The sequence below is a fragment of the Equus caballus genome, chromosome 11, assembly GCF_041296265.1.
Source record: "Equus caballus isolate H_3958 breed thoroughbred chromosome 11, TB-T2T, whole genome shotgun sequence".
Taxonomy (NCBI): Eukaryota; Metazoa; Chordata; class Mammalia; order Perissodactyla; family Equidae; genus Equus; species Equus caballus.
In genome coordinates this window covers 45,080,917-45,100,899 of record NC_091694.1, presented here as the reverse complement: position 1 = coordinate 45,100,899, position 19,983 = coordinate 45,080,917, and the positions used below count along the sequence as shown (strand labels likewise).

General features: G+C 48.9%; 1 protein-coding gene across 1 annotated transcript in view; it reads right to left on the bottom strand.

Moving 5' to 3' along the window:
* Positions 1 to 19,983, bottom strand: part of RPH3AL (rabphilin 3A like (without C2 domains)) — a 145,604-nt gene that overhangs the window by 66,602 nt on the left and 59,019 nt on the right. The window contains 1 exon segment of the mRNA XM_070227817.1: positions 19,558 to 19,687. Within this exon segment, the coding sequence (XP_070083918.1) occupies positions 19,558 to 19,687 (130 nt within the window).

Below are 19,983 nucleotides of genomic sequence, written 5' to 3'. Positions count from 1 at the left end.
TGTGCCACCAGGTGCAAATCATCTCTCTCAGCCTCAGTTTCTCCACCTGGCAAATGGGTATAATCACTGCCTTTTTGCCCACCTGCCCGCCATGTACTTCACTCATTTCAACCCTCACACCACCTGATGAGGAAGCTCCTGTTATTATTCCCAATTTCCAGGTGAGAAACTGAGCAGAGAGGCGAGGCAACTTGCCCAAGCCAGGAGGAGACCCCAGGTGGCCCGAATCCAGGGCTCTTAACCTCCAGGCAATAGTGAAAACCACTTTTTAAAACCCAGGAAAAGAAAACCGGTCAGAAAATAAAGGGAGGAGTCAGCCTGGTGGCGCAGTGGTTAAGTGTGCACGTTCTGCTTCTCGGCAGCCCAGGGTTCGCTGGTTCGGATCCTGGGTGCGGACATGGCACCACTTGGCAAGCCATGCTGTGGTACGCAGAGGAAGATGGGCACAGATGTTAGCTCAGGGCCAGCCTTCCTCAGCAAAAAGAGGAGGATTGGCAGTAGTTAGCTTAGGGCTAATCTTCCTCACAAAAAAAAAAAAAAAAGAAAAGAAAGGGAAGCTATCTTGATAAATTCTTGAATACTTTGGGGCCCAAGTAACCAACCCTGGCCCCACCCACCTGGCCCCCACCAACATAGAGCAGGGAGGGGCAGGAAGTCACCAGCCTGGCCCCCAGAGTGGGGGCTAATGGGCTTGGACAAGGGTGGGCACGCTTTTTTGGTAAAGGGCCAGGAAGCAAATATTTCAGGCTCTCTGTTGCAACTATTCAACCCTCTCATTGCAGGCTGTGCCAAAGCAGCCAGAGACGATATGTAAATGGTGGGCGTGGCTTGTTCCAACAGAACTTTATGGACACTGAAATTTAAATTTCATATAATCTGAATATGTCACAAGATATTAATCTTCTTTGGAGTTTTTCAACCATTTACAAATGTAAAAAACATTCTAGGGGGGAAGATCCAAGATGGCGGCCTGAGTAGTCTTCTTTGTCTCTCCCCCTTCGAATCTACAACTAATTGGACATTCATCGCTTAACAAAGGATATCCATATAGCATCTCAGGACGCCTGAGAGACCCACGCTGCTGTACATCGGAAGGTGGACGGACTTCCCTCCGGGAGGAGGTGGAGATAGGTGAAAACTCTCCTACTCCGACCCCCGAACAGCCTAGTACCTGCAAGTGGCTTTCTTCCAGCGGATGCCCCCAGAACATCGCCACACACCAAGGGCAGGAGGGAGAGCACACTAGAGGAGTGATGGTGGAAAAAGGTGACCAGAGCCCTACCTAAGCCCCTCGCAATTACACCTAAGCCCAGAGGGAAGCTCCAGAGTTACATACCTGAGGCGGCGGGGAAAACCCCTACCTGCCATTAGTGGAGAGGCCCCGCCTAGCATCCACAACGCCGGGAGGCTCCCGGAGAGAATCCCAAACAGCACGGCGGCCCAGCAGATGCCGCCACCGGCTCCACTGACCCGGCTTTCGCCTGGGAGGGGCTCGGGACTACCGGAGATCTCCTGGGAGAGGACTGGGGCTGAGTGGAGCTCCAGCGGCTGGCTCCGCGGCCTGGGGGGAAACTCTAGAGTTCCGTCTGGGCAGCAGGCAAAGTCTCTACCTGCCATTCGCGGAGAGGTGCCGCCCAGGATCCACAATGCTGGGAGGCTCCCGGAGAGAATCCCAAACAACGTGGTGGCCCGCCAGCTGCTGCCACCGGCTCCACTGACTGGGCTTTCACCCGGGAGGGGTTCAGGACTACCGGAGATCTCCTGGGAAAGGACTGGGGCTGGGTGGAGCTCCAGTGGCCAGCTCCGCGGCCTGGGGGGAAACTCCAGAGTTCTGTCCGGGCAGCAGGCAAAGTCTCCACCTGCCATTAGTGAAGAGGCCCCACCCAGCATCCACAACGCCGGGAGGGTCCCAAAGAGGAGAATCCCAGGCAGGGCAACAGCCGGCCAGCTGCCACTGAACTCAAGGTCTCCAGCTATTCCCCAGACATGGCAAGGGGCTCCCCGAGATCCTAGGTGAGAGGACTGGGGCTGGGTGGAGTTCCAGAGACCCGGCTCTGTGGCCCGGGGGAAACTCTACAGTCTCACAGCAGCCTCAGCGATAGCCTCTGCACAGCACTAGTAGAGAGCACCCACCCAGCAACAACAAGGCTGGAAGACCCTGGCACAAAAGTAGCATAGCTAGGCGAGCTAACCACAGACTGCAGAAGATGCCCATAGCTCTGCTGTGACCCATAGTGGACAAGTGAGATTTTGTGGGCGCCGACAGTGACAGAGCTGCAAATATAAGTGATCCTGCCCCTGGCTGCTGGGAAAGCCCATAACACCGCTGCAGACCCTAAGGAGGGAGCACGTCTAGGTGGTCTGCAACAGTAGGCACCAGCAGCCTGAAGCCCCCTTGTGACGGCCCCCACAGCTGAAGAGGAAACCCTACAGGATCACTGTGACTGCGAGGAGGGGCCCAGGCCCAGTTAGCAACAGCTGATAGGGTTCCTGGTTGGTGCAGTATAAACAGCTGTCCCCCCCACACAAGTAGAAACAAGTGGAAGCAGTAACTAAACTCTATCTCTATGCAGAGGCACAAATCTACACCATCAAGCAATATGACAAAATATATTAAATCTCCAGAACGGAAGGAAAATGACAAACACACGGAAAACAATCCCAAAGACAATGAAATATATAACCTAAGTGATGATGACTTCAAAACAGCCATCATTAAAAAACTCAATGAGTTAAAAGAGAATTCAGATAGACAACTCAACGAGTTCAGGAGCTATGTCACAAAAGAGTTCGATACTATAAAGAAGAACCAAACAGAAATACTGGAAATGAAGAACATAATAGAGGAGATTAAGAAAAATCCAGACGCACTGAACAGTAGGGCTGATAATATGGAGGAAAGAATCAGCAATTTGGAAGATAGGAATATAGAAATGCTGCAGGCAGAGGAGGAGAGAGAACTAAGACTAAAAAGAAATGAAGAAACTCTCCGAGAATTATCAGACACAATTAGGAGATGCAACCTAAGGATTATAGCTATACCAGAGGGAGAAGAGAGGGAGAAGGGGGCAGAAAGCCCATTCAAAGAAATAATGGCTGAGAACTTCCCAAACCTGGGGAGAGAGATGGAACTTCATGTGACAGAAGCCAATAGATCTCCAAACTTTATCAATGCAAGTAGACCAACCCCAAGGCATATAGTAGTGAAGCTAGCAAAAGTCAATGACAAGGAGAGAATACTAAGGGCAGCCAGGCAGAAGAAATTAACCTACAAAGGAACCCCCATCAGGCTATCAGCAGATTTCTCAGCAGAAACTTTACAGGCTAGAAGAGAGTGGAATGATATATTCAAAAATCTGAAGGACAAAAACCTGCAGCCTAGAATTCTCTACCCAGCGAAAATATCCTTCAAATACGATGGAGAAATAAAAACTTTCCCAGATAAACAAGAATTAAGGGAGTTCATTGCCATAAAACCTCCTCTTCAAGAAATGCTCAGGAAAACCCTCATTCCTGAAAAATCAAAAAAAGGAAAGGGGCTACAAAACCAAGAGCAAAGGAGATAAGTAGAAGGACAACAACAGAGAGTAGCAGCTCTCCAACAGAACAGACTAAACCATGGGACGAGAAACAAAGGAAATTGAAGAGAACCAGAAAACAAGACACAAAATGGCAGCAGTAGGCCCCCACATTTCAATAATCACTCTAAATGTAAATGGATTGAACTCCCCAATCAAAAGACACAGAGTGGCAGGATGGATCAAAGAACAAGACCCAACAATATGCTGCCTCCAGGAAACACACCTCAGCCCCAAAGACAAACACAGACTCAGAGTGAAGGGATGGAAGACAATACTCCAAGCTAATAATGAACAAAAGAAAGCAGGTGTCGCTATACTAATATCAGACAAAGTCGACTTCAAAGCAAAACAGATAAAGAAAGACAAAGAGGGACAGTATATAATGATAAAAGGGACTCTCCACCAAGAAGACATAACACTTATAAATATACACACACCCAACACAGGAGCACCAAAATTTGTAAAGCAACTCTTAACACAACTAAAAGAAGACATCAACAACAATACAATAATAGTAGGGGACCTCAACACCCCATTAACACCAATGGACAGAACATCCAGACAGAAAATCAACAAGGAAATTATAGAATTAAATGAAAAATTAGACCACATGGACTTAATAGATATATATAGAACATTTCATCCAAAAACAGCAGGCTACACATTCTTCTCAAGTGCGCATGGAACATTCTCAAGAATAGACCATATTTGGGGAAACCAGCAAGCATCAATAAATACAAGAGAGTTGAAATAATATCAAGCACTTTTCTGATCATAATGCTATGAAACTAGAAATCAACTACAAGAATAAAGCAGAGAAAGGTGCAAAAATGTGGAGACTAAACAACACGCTACTGAACAAACAATGGATTATTGAAGAAATTAAAGAAGAAATCAAATATTATCTGGAGACAAATAAAAATGAGAACACGTCATACCAAATCATTTGGGATGCAGCAAAAGCAGTCCTAAGAGGGAAATTCATTGCAATACAGGCTCACCTCACTAAACAAGAAAAAGCTCACATAAGCAACCTCAAATGACACCTAACAGAATTAGAAAAAGAGGAACAAACAAAGCCCAGAGTCAGTAGAAGGAGGGAAATAATAAAAATAAGAGCAGAAATAAATGATACTGAAACAAAAAAGACAGTAGAAAGGATCAATGAAACAAAGAGTTGGTTCTTCAAAAAAATTAACAAAATTGACAAACCCTTAGCCAGACTCACCAAGAAAAGAAGAGAGAAATCTCAAATAAATAAAATTAGGAATGAGAGAGGAGAAATCACAACAGATACCAAAGAAATACAAGGGATCATAAGAGAATACTATGAAAAACTATATGCCAACAAATTGAACAACCTAGAAGAAATGGACAAATTCCTGGACTCTTACAACCTCCCCAAACTGAACCAGGAAGAAATGGAGAATCTGAATAGGCCAATCACAAGTAAAGAAATAGAAACAGTAATCAAAAACCTCCCCAAAAATAAGAGTCCAGGACCAGACGGCTTCTCTGGAGAATTCTACCAAACATTCAAAGAAGATTTAATACCTATCCTTCTCAAACTATTCCAGAAAATTGAGGAAGATGGAGTACTCCCTAACACATTCTATGAAGCCAACATCACTCTGATCCCCAAACCTGACAAGGACAACCCAAAGAAGGAGAACTACAGGCCGATATCACTGATGAACATAGATGCAAAAATCCTCAACAAAATTCTGGCAAACCGAATACAGCAATACATCAAAAAGATTATACACCATGATCAAATGGGATTTATACCAGGGACACAGGGATGGTTCAACATCCGCAAGTCAATCAACGTGATACACTACATTAACAAAATGAGAAACAAAAACCACATGATCATCTCAATAGATGCAGAGAAAGCATTCGACAAGATCTGACACCCATTTATGATAAAAACCCTCAATAAAATAGGTATAGAAGGAAAGTACCTCAACATAATAAAGGCCATATATGACAAACCCACAGCCAACACCATACTCAATGGACAAAAACTGAAAGCTATCCCTCTGAGGACAGGAACAAGACAAGGGTGCCCACTTTCACCACTCCTATTCAACATAGTACTGGAGGTGTTGGCCAGAGCAATTCGGCAGGAAAAAGAAATAAAAGGAATCCAAATAGGCAATGAAGAAGTAAAACTCTTGCTGTTTGCAGACGACATGATCTTATATATAGAAAACCCCAAAGAATGCATAGGAAAACTATTAGAAACAATCAACAGCTACAGCAAAGTTTCAGGGTATAAAATCAACATACGTAAATCAGTAGCATTTCTATACACTAACAATGAACTAACAGAAAAAGAACTCAAGAACTCAATCCCATTCACAATTGCAACGAAAAGAATAAAATACCTTGGGATGAATTTAACCAAGGAAGTGAAAGATTTATACAATGAAAACTACAAGACTTTCTTGAAAGAAAGTGACGATGACATAAAGAGATGGAAAGACATTCCATGCACATGGATTGGAAGAATAAACATAGTTAAAATGTCCATACTACCTAAAGCAATATACAGATTCAATGCTATTCCAATCAGAATCCCAAGGACATTCTCTACAGAAATTGAACAAAGAATCCTAAAATTCATATGGGGCAGCAAAAGACCGTGAATTGCTAAAGCAATCCTGAGTAAGAAAAACAAAGCCAGACGCATCACAATCCCCGACTTCAAAACATACTACAAAGCTACAGTGATCAAAACAGCATGGTACTGGTACAAAAACAGGAGCACAGATCAATGGAACAGAATTGAAAGCCCAGAGATAAAACCACACATCTATGGACAGCTAATCTTCGACAAAGGAGCTGAGAGCCTACAGTGGAGAAAAGAAAGTCTCTTCAACAAATGGTGCTGGGAAAACTGGACACATGTAAAAGAATGAAAATTGACCATTCTTTTTCACCATTCACAAAAATAAACTCAAAATGGATCAAAGACCTAAAGATTAGGCCTGAAACAATAAGTCTTCTAGAAGAGAATATAGGCAGTACACTCTTTGACATCAGTTTCAAAAGAATCTTTTCGGACACTATAACTCCTCAGATGAGGGAAACAATAGAAAGAATAAACAAATGGGACTTCATCAGACTAAAGAGTTTCTTCAAGGCAAGGGAAAACAGGATTGAAACAAAAAAACAGCCCACTAACTGGGAAAAAATATTTACAAGCTACTTATCCGACAAAGGATTAATCTCCATAATATACAAAGAACTCACACAGCTTAACAACAAAAAAACAAACAACCCGATCAAAAAATGGGCAGAGGACATGAACAGACATTTCTCCAAAGAAGATATACGAATGGCCAATAGACACATGAAAAGATGTTCATCATCGCTAATCATCAGGGAAATGCAAATCAAAACTACACTAAGATATCACCTTACACCCGTTAGACTGGCAAAAATATCCCAAACCAAGAGTGACAAATGTTGGAGAGGTTGTGGAGAAAAAGGAACCCTCATACACTGTTGGTGGGAATGCAAACTAGTGCAGCCACTATGGAAAACAGTATGGAGATTTCTCAAAAAGTTAAACATAGAAATACCCTATGACCCAGCCATCCCACTACTGGGTATCTATCCTAAGAACCTGAAATCAGCAATTCCAAGAGTCCCATGCACCCCTATGTTCATCACAGCATTATTTACAATAGCCAAGACGTGGAACCAACCTAAATGCTCAGAAACTGATGATTGGATAAAGAAGATATGGTATGTATACACAATGGAATACTACTCAGCCATAAAAAAGGACAAAATTGTTCCATTCGCATCAACATGGATAGACCTTGAGGGTATTACGTTAAGCGAAATAAGCCAGACAGAGAAAGACGAACTCTATATGACTCCACTTATAGGTGGAAGTCAACGTATAGACAAGGAGAACCGATCACTGGTTACCAGGAAAAAGGGGGGGTGGGGGAGGGCACAAAGAGTGAAGTGGTGTACCCACAACATGACTAACAGTAATGTACAACTGAAATCTCACAAGGTTGTAATCTATCATAATCTTAATAAAAAACCAAAACAAAACAAAACATTCTAGATCATGAAAACAGGCTTTGACCTGTGATCAAGTGCCACCCAGCTCTTGGGTCCCTGGTGCAGGAGAGGAACAGGGCATGGGCAGGGTCACCAGGATGCTTGGAGTGGGCTCCAGGGCACACAGCCCAGGAGGGGACAGGAGCTGTCACTTCTGGAAACACAGTCAGTGGTAAAGTCGGGGGTCCAGGCACTGGTAGAGCTGGGGTTCAGGGTAAAGCCCAAGGTGCGGCATGGTCAAGATGGGGCACAGAAGCCTGGAGCTCTTGGGGACTGTGCCAAAGACGGCCCCACCAGGGCCAATCCGGAGGATGGGGAGGTGCCTGCCTCACAGCTGGGGGGCGAGGCAGGGGAGAACCACCCCTCCCTGGAGGCCCAGCTCTCCCCGGGCTTCTCTGCCCCCCACCCCCACCCCACTGGGCAGCTTCCCTGGCATTTACGGGATCGCTCCTTCTCAGTGGGACTCCCCTCACACCTGAGTGACTTGAGCGCATACAGCAAGTGCCCAGTGACCAGTCTTAGCTCACTTATTGTACAGAGAGGCTGACACTTCAACAGCATGACACCCATACGGGGACAACAGGTCACAGAAATGTCTCTAGACAGGTCATTGAGGCAGGTTCAAGGGGAGAAGACAGCTGCCCCCACAATGCCCCATTTGGTGGGAATCTCCTCCTCACCCTGGATCCCTGCTCTCTCCCATGTCACTTCAGTCTCCCCCACGACATCCACCTCTGGGCTGATGTCCCACCAGGGCCCCTCTTCGGACCCCCATCCTGGAATCCAGCCCACAGACTACAGAGACCACGTGGCTTCCCCCAGGAACCTCAGCCCCACTTGCACCAACGTGCCCACCACCCCCTGGCCCAGCCCAGCCCTGCACGTCAGGACCCAGCACAGTGCAGCAGGTAGGCCTGGGCAAGGCCGTGGGACCCTACTACTGACTCCCCGTGGCCAGGCGAGGGCGTAACCTCCACATACTTGTTTCCTCACCTCCAAAGGGCGGATCACGGCCTCCCAGAGTGACAATTAAGTGGGCAGGGGCCTGGCCCTGAGTGAGCTCTGGATCCCTGGTAGCTTTTGTTATTTCTAACTTTTAATTATCTTTTGACTGTCCTTCCTGGTTGTTCTTGCCTGAATCCAGGCCCTTGTTATTGCTAATTGGATAATTCAGCATCTAACAGGCTCTCTCCAACCCACTACACACACCCTCCTCCAAATCTGCCTCTGGACTTAACCTCCCCAAAGGCCCACCTGATTCTCGTCCCCTGCTTAGCACCCTTTGATGGCTCTGCTGCCCATAGCTTGGTACCTGGGGCCCTTCAGGGTCCTCACTTCCTTCTCTCCCTCCCTCAGCCTGCCGCCTGCCCCTTGCCCCCTCCATCTTCTTTCCTCCCTCCCCCGTATCCCCAAACCACTAGCTATGCCCAAGGCCCACCACTCCACTCCCCTCGCTTCCTCGTCACCCTGCCTCTACAGAGCTGTGCCTCCTCCTGAAAGGCCCTCCCCCTTGGTGTCCACCCTTCCAGGCCCAGCCAAAGTCAGCTCCACTCTGCAGCCTCCGCACCTCTCCAGGTGCCAGCCCCGCCACCCCTCCCCTCCAGGATCACTCCAAGCATTCTGTCCAACAGCACTTCTCACACTGCGCTGCACTATCTGTCACCAGTGGTGAGCTCCAGAAGGACAGGGCTTGGCCGAAGGTGAGCTAAGTGGGTAGGGTCTCTAGAGGGCTGCAGGGACCGACCCAAAGACCCTAATGCTGGTCTCTCTCCAGGAAGCTCTGGGCCTTGTTGCCAGGAGGCCTCGAGGTTCCCGGAGCCGGCCCTGGCTCTCTGCAGCTCCTTACCTGCCTCTGACCCTGAGCTGAAGGTCAATGGCAAGACGGGGTGAGCAGAGAGGGCTCTGCACTGCACAAAGTGGCAAGAAAGAAGCTACTGTGGGAGAAGAAAAGGCATGCCCCAGGCACGTGGACAGCAAGAAAAGTGGGCCTTAATGGAGACATTCTGATCACCAGACTCCCAGCAGGGCAGATGTTCCAAGATGCTGCGTGGTGTCTGGTCCAATCCTCCCATCGTGGCAACAGCAGCCAAGTCAATGCCTGCCAAGCAGCCTGGGAGACACACGAGCAGCCAGGGCAGGCCCTGGGGGCAGACGAATTAAGTGACTTTTTCCGGGAATTTAGGAAACATCGGTAGCTGAATGAAAAAATCCATCTTGGTAATGAGGCACAAACACACGTCTTCTACATCTGAATTAGGTCAAGCAGGAGAAAGGACACGGCGAGGCCAATCTGGAGGCAGCTCAGATGAACCGGCTATTGCTCAGGGAGGCGGCTGCTTCTGTGGCCTCCAGGAAGGACAGAGCCTCTGAGGGCTGGGTTTGGAAAGGGAGTGGGGGACAGAGAGATACAGGTGACTTTCACGGCACCCCGATTCGGGAGGGAGGCCCTGAGAAAAACTGCCCCCTCCTAACCCTCAGGGCCCTGCCGCTGGGACTGTAAGGTGGTGCAGCTGCCATGGAGAACAGTGTGAAAATTACACACAGAACTACCACAGGACCCAGCAGTTCCACTTCTGGGTATACGCCCCAAAGAACGGAAAGCAGAGTCTCGAATAGATCCCGGCACACCCAAATTCATAGGCGCACTGTTCACAATGGCTAAAATATGGAAGCAACCTAAGCGTCCATCGACAGATGAATGGATTGACAAAATATTACATACACACAGTGGAATATTATTTGGCCTTAAAAAGAAGGAAATTCTGATCACTAATCATCATGGAAATGCAAATCAAAACTACACTAAAACACCACCTTACGCCTGTTAAAATGGCTATAATCACTAAGACTAAAAATAACAAATGTTGGAGAGGGTGTGGAGAGAAGGGAACCCTCATACACTGCTGGTGGGAATGCAAACTGGTGCAGCCACTATGGAAAACAGTCTGGAGATTTCTCAAAAAGTTAAAAATAGAAATACCATATAACCCAGCTATCCCACTACTGGGTATCTACCCAAGCAATCTAAAATCAACAACCCAAAGTAACATATGCACCCCTATGTTCATTGCAGCACTATTCACAATAGCCAAGACATGGAAGCAACCCAAGTGCCCACTGACTGATGATTGGATAAAGAAGATGTGGCATATATATACAATGGAATACTACTCAGCCATAAAAAAGACAAAATCATCCTGTTTGCAACAACATGGAAGGTCCTGGAGGGGATTATGCTAAGTGAAATAAGCCAGAGAGAGAAAGACAAACACCAAATGATTTCACTCGTATGTGGAATATAAACAAGCACATGGACAAAGAAAACAGTTCAGTGGTTACCAGGGGAAGGGGGGTGGTGGGTGGGCACAGGGGGTGAAGGGGAGTACTTATGTGGTGACAGACAAGAAATAATGTACAACTGAAACTTCACAATGATGTAAACTATTATGAACTCAAATGAAAAAACAAAGAAGGAAATTCTGATAGACTCTACCACATGGAGTGGCCTTGAAGACATTAAGGGAAAGAAGCCGGTCACGAAAAGACAAATACTGGATGACTCTGCTTCCCTGAGGCTCCTGGAGCAGTCAAACTCAGAGACGGAAAGCAGGATGGCGGGGGCCGGGGGCCAGGGCCGGTGGGAACGGGGTTATTGTTTAATGGGCATAGAGTTTCGGTTTTTCAAGAAAGTTCTGGCGATGATGGTGGTGATGGTAGGACAACAATGTGAATGTACTTAATGTCCCTGAACTGTATACTTAAAAATGGTTAAAATGGTATATTTTATGTTATGTACATTTCACCACAAGTTAAAGAATAAATAATTTCAGAAATTGCCTCCTATTTTGGGGGATCAAGCTATCCAAGGAGCGGGGTGGGGCAGCCCCCACTACGTAGGCTCAGTGCAGGCCAGGCTCCACAGTAAGAGGGGGTTGAGCTCGGGGTAGAGCATTTGCCAGGGGGGCCATTTGTGGGGCCTGCTCCCTCCCCGTGCCTCCCTGGCCTTCCTCCTGACTCTCACTTAAGCCTGACTCTGCCTGCCCAGTGGCTCATCCACGCCCCTCCCTCTGCCTGGGACACTTTCTGCCAGACCTGACTTTTTCTCATCATGGTCTCAGCTCAAATGTCACCTCCTCATTTTTGGACGCTGTGCGTCCACAATAAAACAGCTGCCTTCCCACTCCCTCCCCACTGGCTGTTACAGTGCCCGCCCTCTCAAACATTTGATGTTTTTGCCTACCACTTTCTGGAATGATTGCAGTTACTTGTTCTTGTCCACCGTGCTTTCTAGGTCATAAGCTTTATGCAGGTGAGGTAGTCCAGCAGCTACTGGCAAACCAGACTGCTTGGGTTCAAATCCTGACTCCACAACGAATTAGCTGAGTGACCTTGGGCAAAGTACTTAACCACTCTGTGCCTCAGTTTCCCCATCTATAAAAGAGGAATGATAATAGTTCTGACCCTGTAGGGCTGTTAGGAGGACCGAATGAGTGAACATGTGAAAAGCCTTAGAACAATGTCTGGCATAGTCAGTGAGAAAAATACCGGCTCTTATCACTAGTCGTGGTTGCGAGGGCAAGGCTGCCTCCTGTCTTGTTCAGCACAGAACCTCCGGGGCCCGGCACATAGTCAGCACCCAACAAAACGCTGTAGAGTGAGTGAAGGAAAAAATTCTGCAGAGAAACAAGCTCTGCATGAAATTCAACTTCCTTTGCAAGGATGGGCCTAGGGAGCTGAGCTGGCTCCAAAGGAGGTAAAAGGCCCCCAAGGGGGCTGCGCTGTTCTCTGCTGTCTCCCCCCATGGTGGTGAGGGCAGCCAGCCGGCACTGCGGGCACTGGACGGAGGACAGGTGGGAGCGTGCCTCCGGACAGGGCCATCTGGGTTCACTCGGGGTCCCCAAAGACATCTTCCAGGCAGATAGGGCGTCCACTCCTTCGCTTTAAAGCCTTTTCCTGTTTTTCTTTTTTTCTCCTGTTTCTTTCTTTCTTTCCTTTCTTATCTATTTATTTATTTTCTTCCTCCAAAATATTTACTATTTTACCTTTCAACATTTAAATCTGAAATCAATCTGGAACTGATTTTTGTGCCTAGTGTGAGCTAAGTCAAGACACGTTTTTTTCCATATCAATATCCAAATGACCTTGCATTATTTATTCAAAAGGCCATTCTCCTCCCACTGCCTATCAATGCCCCCTTTGTCACAAACTGGACTTTTTATTTTCTCTCATTTTTGTCACCGGTGTATAGAAGTACTGATTTTCTTGTAGGTATATTAAACCTGTATACAACAACCTTGCTAAATTCACCTACTAATTCTAACCACCTGTATTTAGACGCTTTCAGATTTTCCTGTTACATAGTCACGTCCTTCCTGGATGATGACAGTTTTAGCTACTCTTTCCCGATCTGTATGCCATACGTTTCTTTTTCTTGCCTGATTGCACTGGATAGGCCTCCAGTATAATGTTGGATAGAATAGGTGATCAAGATGCATGGAACTTGTCTTATTCCTGATTTTATAAGAAAAGTTTTCAATATTTAGCCCCTGGGTATGATGTTTCTCCTCCTGGGTTCTTTAGGAAGATGTCCCTGCTTCTCAAGGACGGGAAAGCACGTGGCGTGACTGGTCTGGTCTGAAGGAATGGAGGGGCGCAGTGAACGCCCCGGGGGACCCAAGCAGGCCACACCACCTCAGCTGAGCCCCTGTTCTCCATCTGCGACGGGGGACAGCCTCACCTCCCCTGCTTCCCTTCCAGCTTTGTCCTTAGGACTAAAAAGGATGACTTTTGTGAAAGCGCTCTTATAAACTCTAAAGGACATCACAGGTAGGACAATGGCTCTGTGCTCACTGTTTGCAGGAGCGAGGATGGCCTGAGGGAGGGCGCAGGAGACCCTGAGCTGGGGTGTATGCGTGTGGTGTGGGTGCGTGTGGCACAGGGGAGGGCGACAAGAAGAGGCAAGGCTGGGCCACTTCAGGTCCTTCACCACCAGCTGAGACAGCCTGGGGCTGGGACCCTCGAGCAGGGATTGTCAAACCCCAGGAGACTCAGAATCCCCTGGAATGCTTGTTAGAGAAACACCGCTGCCCCCACCGCCCGAGTTTCTGTTCAGCAGGTGCTATGGACTAACTGTTTGTGTCCCCTCAGAAGTCACATGGTGAAGTTCTAACCCCCAGCAAGATGGTGTTTGGAGGTGACTAGAGTTCAATGAGGTCATGACGGTGGGGCCCTCACAATGGCATGACTGGCCCTAGGGTGACTGCCAGCTCACCTGCTGGGGGTCTGGGCTGACCCCAACAAGATATACCCCCTCAGAGCCGTGAGCAGGGCGGGGGACAGGGATCAGGTTCCAGCCAGGTCCCTTCCCTCCAGCGCTCCCCATCCTGGGCCAGCGATGCCTGACACCCCCCCATCTCTCCCCACCCCCGAGCTGGACTTCCCTCAGGGCTTTGAGCCAAGTGCTGGCCTGCCTCATTCTCTTTCACCAGGACCCAGCACCCAATACCAAGACCACCAGTTCATGGGCAGGCTTCTCTGCTCCCACACCGTGGAATATATTTTGGCTGGGACCAGAGACAAATCTGATTGCTTCCCCCATGTGGCAACAATGCCATCCTGGGCTCAGGCAGGTTCTCCTGCAGCCCTGCCCAGCCTCCCCATCGTTGGTGAAGCAGGATGCTCAATTAAACTGAAAGCCGGTTGACTCAGATCCCAAGCAATTAGGAGTGCCAGGCCCCTCTAATTAACCAGCCGGGCCCTCTCCCTTCCCACCACAGCTCTCCAATAACGAGGGCAGGCAGCCTGCATGCAGGCCCAGCTACAGAGGGGGTGCTGCAACCAGGACCGGTACCAGGGGTTCCACCTGCGTGCTCATTGTGGCTGCCGAATGCTGCCAGGGCTCTTGCTGGGGCGGCTCCGTGTGTCCAGGAGCACCTGAGGACCTGCCCTCCAGGCCTGGATCTGGACACTTCCCATGTCAGAGATCCCCCAGCACCCCCTCTCTGCAGCCTGCCCACGCCCACACACCTCATGGGACCCAGGGCTGCAGGCCATTGCAAAAGGTGAGAAGGTAGAGAGTAAAGATGGGAATAAACAGGAGGCGCCCAGAAACTGGTGAGCCCAGAGGGCTCCTGATGCCCCCAATTAGGCCAGTACCATTAGAGCTCTCTCAGACCCTCAGGGATGCCTCCATAACCCCAATCATGACTGTCATTAATTATCCATAACCATTTAACCCCGCTCCCCAAAGGGATCTGTGTGTCTTTACACTGTGCCTGCACCAATAGGCATACAAAAAATATTTGTTGGATGAGTGAATGGATGACATCGTCCTCCCCTCCTGGACACCAGAGAGCCCTTGCAAGGGCTAAAGCTTTGCAGGGGGCTCTGAGGCTAAGACTGGGCCTCCCTCCTGATTCTCCAGGGACTCAGCTCCTAAGTGACCACCACCTGGCACAGTGGCCCCAGGACATTTGAACCTCTGTGACCATCTCCCAGGGGACTCGGGGCCCTATAGACCTGCCTGCTCTGCTCAAATGCAGCTTGGCCCTCAGAGAACTCCTTCTAACAAGCCCCATTTCCTTCCGAAAGATCTCAGCTCTACCCCACATCTTCCCATCCCCATCTCCCCTGTCCCTCCTCCAAGGTTCCCTTGATTCCAAGTCAAATCTGACATCCTCTCCTGTGTCCTTTCTTCTTTCAGCACATTCTCCCTGCCCTCAGGGCCTGCATCCTCACAGTCAAGTGCTGGCCCAGCCTGTCTCCATCTCTGCTGTGCTGCTCTCCCCCTCCTGGAATGCCCTTCGCTCTGCTCTCAGCCTCTCAGAAGCCTGCCCAGCCTTAAGAGCCAGCTCCTCCAGACAACCCTCCCGATTGCTCTCAGTCTTGGAAACCCTTGTCCCAGCCATAGTCAGCACCATTCTAGAGAATACTGTCTGGCCCATCAGGACCTGAGGGAAGTGACCATTCTGGACACCTCTCCTTCTGGATCCCCCTACTCCAAAATTAGCCCACAGTGCACTGAATAAGTGATTGAGTGTTAGGTTTATATGAGGAAGTTGCACAAAAACTGAGGGGTTCCCACTGGCTCAAGCCACGCAATGCTGGAGGGCTACACGGGCTTCTGGAGGCTTTTATATAAATTATGAAACATGCGGCCAACTCTGGGAACTCTGATTTTAAGTTCAAGAAGACATGAACTCTAATAAGGAAAATGCGGGGTGCTATGAGCTGAACTTTGTCCCATCAAAATTCTTATGTTGAAGCCCTGTTCCCCGGTGTGAGTACTTGGGGCCAGGGTGTTTAGTGAGTAATTAGGTTGAATGAGGTCATAAGGGTGGGGCCCTGATCCGATAGGACTGGCGTCCTTATTGGAAGTGGAGGAGACACCAGGGCTCTCTCCACCAAGTGTGGACACAGCGAGGAGGCGGCCGTCTGTGAGCCAGGAGGAGTGCTCTCACCAGACAGCGAACTGGCCAGCACCTTGACCTTGAACTTCCCAGCCAGCAGGACAATGAGAGATCCACTTCTGTTGCTGGAGCCGTCCAGGCTGCAGTATTTTGTTATGGCAGTCTCAGCTGACCAACACACGGATGTCACTAAACCTCTTCTGAGATATGTGGGAGGTCAGGCCATTCCTGATAACACATGGGAAGTCTGAACAGCTAGGACCTTGAAGTGGATTAATAATACTAGCCATGATACTAACAACAACAGGTACCCTTTACTGAGTGTTTGCAATGGACCTGACACTCTGCTAACAGCTCCCCCGTCTCAGCTCATTTACTCCTCGCACTCCCAATGATGGCATAAGCTTTACTATCCCATTTCCAGATGAAGACACAGAGGCCCAGAGAGGTTAAGTGACTTGCACAAGGTCACCACGCTGTGGCTGGGCTGACACTGTGATCCAAGGCCATGCGCATGGGAACAGCACTTAGTGGAAAGTCCAGGTGGACCGCCACCCCCTTGCCACGCAGGATGGACCAGGTGACCTCTTGCCCTGGCCCATTTGCAGTCCAGGACCCCCTTTCCTTCCTAGGACCCTTTAGCACCATCTCTTGTCCTTTTCAGTCTGCTGAGAACACACTGAAGAGACTGATTCTCTTAGCGTATAGCCCCATCCCTATGTTGCCTTGTCCCCAACCCCATCGTCTCCCAGTGACAGCCATGGCCTCCTCACTTGTCTCCTCCTTTCACTCCATGTCCCCCTGCAAGCCACTCCCCAGACGGCAGCTAAGCTCATCTCTGAAAAACACAAATCAGATCACGTCACACTCCTGCTTAAAACGCTCCACTGGCGTCCCATTAAACCAGAATCAAATCTCCACTCCTGACCTTGACCCGTGAAGCTCTATGTGACCAGCTGTGCCCACCTCTCGCTCCCTCTTCCCCAGATGCCTTTCTTAGTTCCTTGAACGTGCCCAGCTGGTTTGTGCCTCAGGGCCTTCGTGCTTGCTATTCCCTCTGCCTGGAACACTTTTCCACCTGGATCTTTCCAGGGCTGGTTCCTGCTTGTGTCTGGGTCTGAGCTCAGAGGGGCCCTCCCAGTCATTCTCTATCCCACTGCCCTGTTTTAATTCACTACAGAGCCCTCAGTTTACTAGACATTATTTTGTATTTGTTTGTTTGTTGTCTCTCTTCTCCCAACCCTGGAAAATAATCTCCGTGAGAGCAAGGACTTTATCTTGTTCACAGTATCCCCAGCACCTCGAACAGGGCCTGCACACAGTGGGCCCTCTACTATTCACAGAGTGAATGAATGAATGAATGACACAATCTTCTCAAGGATGGATGAAGGAAACCCCCAAATGCCCATCATTCGGCTGTGGCCCCAGCCAGCACCCTCTCCTCCCACTTTTACCCAGGAACAAGTCCCCTCAGAAGCTCAAAGGGCTCCTCACCTCACCACCCAAGCCAGGACCTAGTCCTCAGTCTGCTGCAAAATAAGAACAATTTCTAACGTCCTGCGGACCAGCCCAGCGCTCCAGGGTACCGGGGTGGGGGCGGGAGCGGGGGAGGGTGGCAAGACTGCCTGGAAGAGCCTTTCCCCCACCCCCACCCCCAGCTGAGGTCCTCCCCTGAGAGGGCCACTGTTGCCTAGGAAACGGCTCTCCAAGGAGCGGCTGGCATTAACCCTTCAGCCGCCAGAGGCAGCAGTCTGCCTCTGTGACGAGGCCCTAGACATTTCCAATGAAAGGAAATGTGGTTCTGCCCCATCTTCGTGGCCCTGCAGACCTGGACATTTACAGCAGTTGTGGGGTGGAGGGGCAGACAGAGGGAACAGGCTGCTGGGCCCATGCTCCAAGGCAGGAGCCACACAATATAACCCCACCTGCCCAGGTATGGGGAGCAAGACATTCCCGAGTCCCCGGGCCCACTACCCATGCTGGTATCTAGTCCACGGCCCACGGAGGGCTTGAGGAGGAGCTGACACACGATGCCCACCCTCCCTGACACCCAGGCGCCCGCCCACCTCCACTGTTCTTGGACCCTTCACCAGTTAATCTACATTCCTCAGCCCGGTTCCTCACAGGTCAGAGAGCAGGGGAGGAAAATGGAAATCCTGGCTTATCTGACGTCATGGCTTTCCATTTAGTTAGGCAGATTCACCTTTCTGCGCCTTGGTTCTCTCACCCAGCTTTTGAATGCCATGAAAATGCCTTTGTCAAGACTGCCAGTGGCCTCCGTGTGGCCAGGTCCACCCCAACTTCTTTGACTTCCCTGGATTTTATAGTCCTCTCAACTCTTAATGCCCCACCCCCAGTCTTCTATCCCCTGTGATTTCTTCTCAGAATTTACTACTTCCTGAAATCTTATTTATTTGATCATTGCTTGTTTTCGGTTCCCTCACTCAATGTAATCTCAAGAGAGAAGGTTCCTTCTCTGTCTTGTTCACAATAACTCCAGGCTTCAAAGAGTGACTGGCACATGGAAGTTACTGGAGGATGGGTTCCAGTAAAACTAGAGTGAAAAACAAAAAAAGACTTGGTCTCTTGGGAACAGTGTCTCTAAACTAGGAGGGCAGAAAAAGGAAGTCCCATGATGACAGCTGTGCAGCAACCAGTCTAAGCTGGAGCAGAAATAAGAATCTAGAAGGGTTTCTGGCAGGGAAAAAAAATGCAGGCTCCATGCAATGGAGAGCAAAGTTGAGATGCTAAATAATTTTTTTTTTGAGATGTTAAATAATCTTGAGGATTGGAAGGCATGTTTTTCTTTGGTCAACAAGAAAAAGAAAGGCAATTAGAAACTCTAGGGAAAACAAAAAGTTATTTAGAAAAGCATTGGACTCAATATGAAACAATTTAATATGTGGCACAATTTAGAACAATTTCTCCAGTATAAGAAAAGGAGAAAATCCATTTGACCTTGCTGCCAAATCACCGTCATTTGAGAGGCCAAGGCCCAAGAGGCAGGCCAACAGAATAGAAAGTACAATCCTAGCACACTGTTTGGCCCTGAGGAGAACTGTATTTACTTAATACCAACTAACAACATTTATTGAGTATTTAATGTGCCAGACGAGGTTTTAAGAGCTTTGCATAGAATAGTTAATCCTCACAACTCTCTAAGATACATATGATCATCATCCTTATTTTACAAATGAGGCATGACACGTTAGCAAGTTTCCTGAGGTCACACGGCTAGGGGGAGAGCTGAATTCACATCCAGGCATATGAGACCCAGAGGCAGCCATAGAAACCAGGCCATTTGACCTTCAGGCCCCCATCCTTCTTGCCAAGAAGCACAGGATACCATGTGCGCCCACATACACGCACAAACACACACATACAACACACACTCCTGGGAGGCAGGATGCAAAGCCACAGAGCAGCAGCAGAGCTGGTCCAGGCTGGGTAGCCAGAGTGGCAGGGCCAGAACAGGGCCTTACCTTCCGACAGTCCTTGCAGAAGACCGACGAGCTTCCCAGGAAGCCCAGCACCTCCCCGCAGAGCAGACACTGGGAGAGGCCGTTCCCCATCACGTTCCGCCTCATGGTCTCCAGCCGCTCCACCAGCCGCCTGCAACACAGGACTCGAGTCAGATGGAACGTGCTTTCTGTCTCCAACCCAACCACTGCCCAGCCACGGTTGCCATGGGGCCCCAACACTAAACCATGCCCCATGTGCTGTTCCCTAGCCTAGGGTACTGTTCCCTGCCCCACCCCTTCCTCTGGCTAACATCATTTATTCACTCACCAACTATTAATTGAGGACCTATGAAGTGCCAGACAGTGGGAATATTGTGACAAGCAAGCCAGAGACAGACATGGTCCCTACTCTCACGGAACTTACATTCAATAAAGGAAGAAAGCCCA